At 29.3% G+C, this 7350-nt stretch overlaps 1 protein-coding gene across 1 annotated transcript; it reads right to left on the minus strand.

Annotated features, from left to right (window-relative positions):
* Positions 1 to 4114: 4114 nt before the first annotated feature.
* On the minus strand, positions 4115 to 4983 carry LOC125204512 (protein OXIDATIVE STRESS 3-like). The gene is made up of 2 exons (XM_048103188.2): positions 4705 to 4983; positions 4115 to 4497 (listed from the first exon to the last, which is right to left on the minus strand). Exons 1-2 carry the CDS (start codon positions 4902 to 4904, stop codon positions 4218 to 4220), a joined length of 480 nt encoding a protein of 159 aa, XP_047959145.1. The 5' UTR covers positions 4905 to 4983; the 3' UTR covers positions 4115 to 4217.
* Between the last annotated feature and the right edge of the window lie 2367 nt (positions 4984 to 7350).

Consider the following 7350-nt stretch of genomic DNA (forward strand, 5'->3'; position numbering starts at 1 on the left):
ACTTGCTGAACCTTGTAAAACACGGGCCATAAATTTATTATTGCACCGAAAGTAGTGTACAATTATGAAGATGATAATTATTTTTGACTTTAAATTAGAACAATTCCTAATTATTTTGCCATTAAAAGAATGATTTTTGGCTTACCATCCAATTTTTCGCATTTGTGATCTTTCGCAACATCATATCCTAAAGCCATAGATTAGCAATATAATATAATTATTTTCAATTTAACTCTTGAAAATAGCAAGTGATGATATTATTTCAACAGTTCAACTTAAAAGACAAAGAATCATAAATGGTTGTGAGCACTCCATTAATTAGAGATCAACAAAAATTGGTAGTATGTTTTTCAGATAATACATTATACTAGCATTAGATAATTAAGTTAACTGATAAGAATGAGTAGTATTAATTAGAGTTCAACAAATTGGGAGTTCAATGTATTAAAACTAGGGATGTCAATCGGGCCAGCCCACCAGATTTCGAGCCAACCCTAATCGGGTTGCGGATCAATCGGGTGCGGGCTAATCGAGCTGTGATTTTTTCGGGTTATAAAAGTTCAACCCTAACCCTAAAAGCTCAGGTTTCGGGCTAGCCCAGCGGGCTAATCGGGTTGCTACCGATAAAATTAACATGCGTTCAATCCAATAATAATGGTGAAAATTAGTTATATTTATAAAATGTAAAATACTTAATTATGATAAATTTGAGATATATACTTAAACTCAAACATATATATGATCAAAAACTAATATTTGAGATTTATGAAAAATAAAATATAATCATCAAGAAATTTCAAAGTATGTTTTAGAAATTTAAATATAATTTTAGTGAATTTGAAGTTTCTAATTTATATATCTATTATTATGTTAATAAAAATTTAATATATGATTTATATATTTAATATAAAAAAATTGAAAGTTATTTTATTTAGTAATCTATATTATAAAATAACCAATGAAGTGTCGAATTAAAGTTAAACAAATAGAAAGATAGAAATTTTATCGGGTTTTCGGGCCAGCCCATCGGGTTTTCGGGTCTGGCCCTAACGGGTTACGGGTTAATCGGGTTGTAATTTTATCGAGCTAGAAATTTTCAACCCTAACCCTGTAAATTTGGCGGGCTATTCGGGCCGACCCACGGGTTGCGGGCTACATTGACATCCATAATTAAAACCGAGGCTTGATAAATATCCTTGTGATAAAATTATTTTCATTATACATTCATAAAATACACTTATTTATTTTGGTCTATAAAATGACTTAGTGACTTAACCATAGTACTACTCTTATAAGACATTTTCAAAACTATAAAAGTATAAATATCAAGCAAATCTCATTGGCGAATACTCTCGAACGAGACATTAAGTGGTAATGTAAATCAAATTATTTGGAGCATTGTGATTGGTCTACACAAATAGTATTATTTTGGTACGTGTTTCATAGTAGCTGAGTCATTTCCATATTTTTTATAAAGTCAATATAATTTTTTCTTATTTACTTTACTTTCTCTTACTTTATTATTTCTTCGTCTCTCTATCTTTTTTATTTCTTACTTTATTTTTTCTTTACTAACTCACTTAACACAATTTTTATTAAATTGTTGCCGAAAAGAAATGTCTTCACAATTTTTCTTAAATCTCTTTCCTACTTTTAAACACCCAACAACCTTTTCTCTCTCTTACTTTTTGTATCTCTCCTACTTTTAAACACTTAACAACCTTTTATCTCTCTTACTTTTTGTTCTTGAATTGGTAACGCACAATTTGGCTGAATAAAGACGAGCTGCTCCGGCCAACACTATATATGGCTGTTTTAGCACTTGTTGAATCAATATTATGATTTATATGTATAACATTTAATGTAGGTTAATGTAAGATAATCGTTGGTTATGTATTTCACCTTTTTCCAATAAATAAAACATAGTACTAGATCATAAGGTTTTGGGTAATTAATCTTATATAATTTGATCACTAATTTGTATCCATAAAATATAATTATTAAATGACGTTTGCAATAAATTATAGGAATTTTAACCTATACAATTGGTATACATACTTCTAGCGACCATAAAAACCTGATCTGGGTATGGGCAAGGGTAATTGTTTTTTAAGTCATTAACAATTCCAAAGTAGCAATCATAACTAATAATCTTATTAGCAATGAAAGAACAACAAACACCCCTTGGGAGATCAAAAGAAATATCGCCGCATATCCCTTTCAACAGCCCAAATTTACAATCATCAGGCCAATTCTTATAGCACTCTTTCACATCCACTGTTGTATAATCACTCATTACAACCAAACTACTTATCATAATCACCATCACAATTACTGAGTTTTGAGAACTCATGCTTCTAAGATAATATGTATAATAACTGTAATTACAACATCTTGCTTTTATAGATGTCATATCCCTCACTTAATTCATTTCATTACTCGTAACCTACCTCTGTAATAGTAGTATTTATTGTCACTAGTAATTAAATTGTGGAGTAATTAAGAAGCTGAATTTAACCGAAAACTTTTAACCTTTCATTCATAACTGAAAATAGAAATCAAATCCACGTGCTATCAATTCATGGCATCTAATGATGAATATAATCCCTGCACTTTTTCTCCAAAGTAGGTTGGTCGTCGATGCTAATTCCTTTATACTCCCTCCCTCCCATAGGAATAAGCCACATTTCCTTTTTCCGTCCGTCCCATAGAAATAACTCATATCTATTTATGAAAACCTTTTTTTCTTTCTTTTTTCTTTATTATTTGTAGATCCCACGATCCACTACACAATTTCAATTATTTTTAATAGTTTTAACTTATATCCTCTATTGAACACCAATTTTGAGGTCTTTCTTAAATCAACATATGAAAACTACTGGAGAATTATTTGGATTATAGAAAAGAGAGTATTTTTGAAGGAAAACAATTGGTATAGCCTGCCATAAAAATTGACTCAACAATTAGTGTATCTACTCCCGATTTTGACCCATTTTAGTAAGAATTCACGTGATTTTGTATTCCAAGATATGAATGCATTTTGATTTTGATCGATTTGGCTATCTTCTAATATATATTTATACATTATTTTTATTGACATGTGTTTGTGATTGATCTTTTATAGTATAGATCTAAAAGTGATTTAAATGATATGTGATTTGTGTGCAATTTTTAGTTTATAAACTTATTTGTTATATGAGTTTTTATTGGTACAATAAATTGCTATTGCATAAATTTGTGATTTTAGAACTTAAAATAATAATATTGTTTCTCATTTGGTATATGTGTTATTTTTTTTTCTTTGTTTGATTTTATATTTTTTGATAATTGTTTATTATTTTATATATTTATTATTTATTATTTCAGATTTCATACAATGATATATTTATGAATTTATAAAATCATTTTATAGTATAAAATAAGTTTAAATAGAAAAATAGATCTTGCATATCGCACGTGGGTGATACTAGTTTAGAAATAAAACTAAGTCATTGTGTACATTTGCTTATGAAATGTCATTCTTTTCTCCCCACAATGGACTTCCACTAATTCCACATTCTTTTCCTCTCGATCTTTTACCTTTTCTTATCTTTCTTTTAGTTTACTAATTACACATTAAACCAACGCTATTTACAAATTTATCTATTTTATTTAGAACGGAGGAAACATATCATAATTCTCACAATGTTCTTAATTTTCGCACAACTAAAAATCTGTCATCTTACATTGCTTAACTTTTTGATGTATAGTTCGTCTTTATGCAATTTTTCTACATAATGTTGAAAGATAGATAGGCTTATCATGGTTTTTGGTCATTGAATAATTGAGAAAATAGTCAAGGTTATAATATAATCGGCTCTCTTTATTAAATTGCGGGAGTAGCTTGAAATTGACTGATGCTTTTTTAACAATTTGCCCATTTTATACAAATCCGACAAAACTTGAAAACACACAAATTTGCCTTTTTTCCTATCCAAAATTTGAATCACACAAAGTGGGATAAAGTAGATAGAATTGTGGCTTTTGAAGGCACAAACAAACACCTTTGATCTGATATTAAAAAAAAAAAAAAAGTATCTCATTTCTTTACTTTTTGTGCCTATGAACAATGATATGAAAGAAAATAGACAGTATTGATCACAAAATTGCTTTATATACATTCTCTCTCTCAATTGTGTGTGTGGAAGTTATCTAAAACTTTTCTTCAACATTCCAAGTCATCTAAGAGGGGGCTTGCTGTTAATGACAACACCCCCTCTCTTGCTAGGAAATGATGAGAGAGAAGAAACACCCCTTGAAGATTTCTTTGCTATGACAGCCTTAGGCAGAGTATACATCTTGTAGCTATGCAAACCATTTCCACAGCTCTTTGAAGCCTTCAAATTTCTTCTAGAAGGAGTTGTTGCTGATTTCTTCATCAGATCTTCAATGCTAGTCACCCTTGAGAGTGACGTGAAAGACTCTGATTTCCCTTGATAAAACTGGGAAAGCCCTCTTCTGCAAAACAAACACCACTAAGTTCAGTCTACATAAAGTAAAAAACATAAAAAAGTGATAAAAATCCAATCTTTGCTTTTTTTTGGGAACTATTATTGATTTTCCTAACTAAAAATAAATAAAAATCCAATCTTTACATTTTTTTTGGGAACCATGCATTATTCATCTTCCTAACTAAAAACAAATAAAAATCCAATCTTTACTCACTTGATAGGCAATTGCTCCATGATCTCTGACAGATCACAAAGAGATGAAGATGAAGATGCATCATCCACTGTGTCAGATGAAGTTATGGAGGATGATCCATTTGAAGCATCTGAATCTTCTCCTATTGATGAAGATGAAGTTTCTGAATGATCCCATGATTCTTGAAACATATGATCATGACTGTTTTGCCCTCCTTCCATCTTTACTCAAGCATTCACAATAGAATTGATCAAAGAACATTAAAGGGATCTCAAGAACATGAATTTCTTGGACCAACCAAATGAAACATATATATATGGGCTTGTGAAATGAGATTAAAAGAAGTGGATTAGGCTGGTTTTCATTCATCACCTTAGGGTGCATGGAAATCCCATGTTCCCTACGCTACGAACACGACATGTGGCGGGCATCCAACAGTGCAACTGTGGCGATTGGTCGGTCGGTGCCACGTGTCGATTTGGATTGGTGAAACTAAGGGTGAGATTAGAGGGGGCCCTCAAGTTTGATAATTTATTTGCATTACTTTTTTAATGCCTTATCTTTAGATTCTCCATTATCTTGTTGTATGATAAGAAATGAATTCTTGACTTTGGGATTTTGCCCTACTTTGGACATGGATAAGTTCAATAGGAGTATTAAATTGAATAAAGCATATGAACCTATTGCTTATCTTCCACACCTCAAAATCTTTTACTATTTGAATAATTCAATAGATCTAGTCATGAGAATGGTATTGATATACTATTACTTTCACATGAAATATCAATGTGAATAGAAATAAATTAAGAGATATAGAAGATATATTACAGTAGATCTTTAAAAAGTATATCTATCCATATATATATTAATAAACATGGGATTGACTATCTACCCTATCAAGAACCACATGAAACATATCTTCCCATTGGTTCCATATCAACATGACATGGCACCTCTTATGTCCATATCCATTTCCTAATATATATTATACTAATAAACTATAAATTGCTATTTTATTGGTGTGAGGAAATGCCGACAACGTTGACTAGCTAGGCCATTCTTTGAGACTAATCAGTTTCTTATTTAAAAGTATACAATAGTAGAAAATTATTCTTCTTAATGAATCTTGTGTACAAAGTAAATCAAAAATAGGATAAATGTTATGTTCAATATTGACTCTTTTCTTATCCGATTTGATGAGATAAAGTTTCATCATTTCGAGTTTTTTATTCTCAAGAAAATACGACTACTTTTCACCATTAAGATAATGACACTTGTTCTAATGGGATCAGCGTGATTATGGTAAATAAGCAATAAATTATCGAAATAAGGCTAGTATATTATGTTTGCACCTTTTCATATTAGCAAACCCAAAATATTATAATGAGTTGTATTGATCATTAAGAAGACAATTAATTGAGGTTAGAAGGTGTAATTTATAAAAAAGTGGTAGGCAAAAGTGCTTCAACCCACTCAATCATTTTCATTATAAAACCTTATCATGAATTATTAAAGGCACATGTTGCTGACTAATTGTTTCAGACTTTTAATTTTTTTTCAGACTTATCAATAACGAGAATGTCAGTTTCCTAGTTGGGGACATCTTTATTGAATTATTCAGATAAGGCTTACTCTTTCTCCATTATTCACACAAATATTTCAGCGTTTATGTTTTAATTGGTGGACAAATCGTAGATGGAGAAGATTTGGAAATGGAATACTTTATATTGAAAAAAATCAAGAATTGAGTTAATAGATTTTGAAAGTTATTAGTAGGTGAAAATGGTGTTTTCTAATTAAACTTTGTATTTTTAGTTCAAAAAGTTATGAATTGATAAATATATATTGACATTAGGAGGTATTTTGCTACGAAAATAAATAGTACTACTATAAGTGACCGAAGGACGAATTCATTGCATGTATATAGTTTGGCAACATCATTGAAGAATCCACATACATAATTGTATATGCATAATCAAATTTTTTTTAATATTTTATATTGAAAATTGTTTTACAAACATTAATTGATTTAAAATAATTTTCGTACTACTAATGTTTGTGTATTTAAGCAAATACTTGTATATTTAAGTAAAAAATATTTTCTTACTAAATATTGTATAATAAATTCAAATCAAACTCGAAATCATATTATCATTCGATATAAAATTTCTATATCACTTCTTTCTTATTGCTACATATAATATAATAAATAATAAAACTAATTTTTAATTAAATCTACTTAAATTTAAAATTTTAAAAATATTATGTACCTGAACAATTTATGTACATTTATCTTTTTTATTTTGGCAAAGTCCCATATTCTCTAAAATAGGAGAATTTGTGATGAATCTATTTTCCCATATATCCAAAAATTATAAAGAGAGACAACATAATCCATTGAAAGATTCTTGATAAGATAATCCATATATGGGTCAAAATTGTTTCTCCATTTCTACACGAGTCATCAAATGTAAGGGGCCACATATTTCAATGAAAAACACTTACCATTAATAATGACCTAACTTTTGAAATTATTTTAACATTCATTTCAATAACCATTGTAGACTACCAAATGAAAAATAGGTCCTCTACATTTATGGAGTATATAGTAAATAAATTTTCTAAAACTGAACCGTAAATAAAACGTTAGGTCAATTAGTTAATGAG

This window comes from Salvia hispanica, chromosome 6 (genome assembly GCF_029641045.1).
Source record: "Salvia hispanica isolate PSC_SH4W2 chromosome 6, Shi_PSC_v1, whole genome shotgun sequence".
NCBI classification, from domain to species: domain Eukaryota; kingdom Viridiplantae; phylum Streptophyta; class Magnoliopsida; order Lamiales; family Lamiaceae; genus Salvia; species Salvia hispanica.

What these genes read in the sequence shown, in the direction of transcription:
- LOC125204512 (XM_048103188.2), bottom strand. Translation starts at nt 4,904, where the DNA reads ATGGAAGGAGGGCAAAACAGTCATGATCATATGTTTCAAGAATCATGG. An exon ending in ATGGAGCAATTGCCTATCAA is followed by an intron (nt 4,498 to 4,704) that starts GTGAGTAAAGAT and finishes TTTGTTTTGCAG; the next exon opens with AAGAGGGCTTTCCCAGTTTT.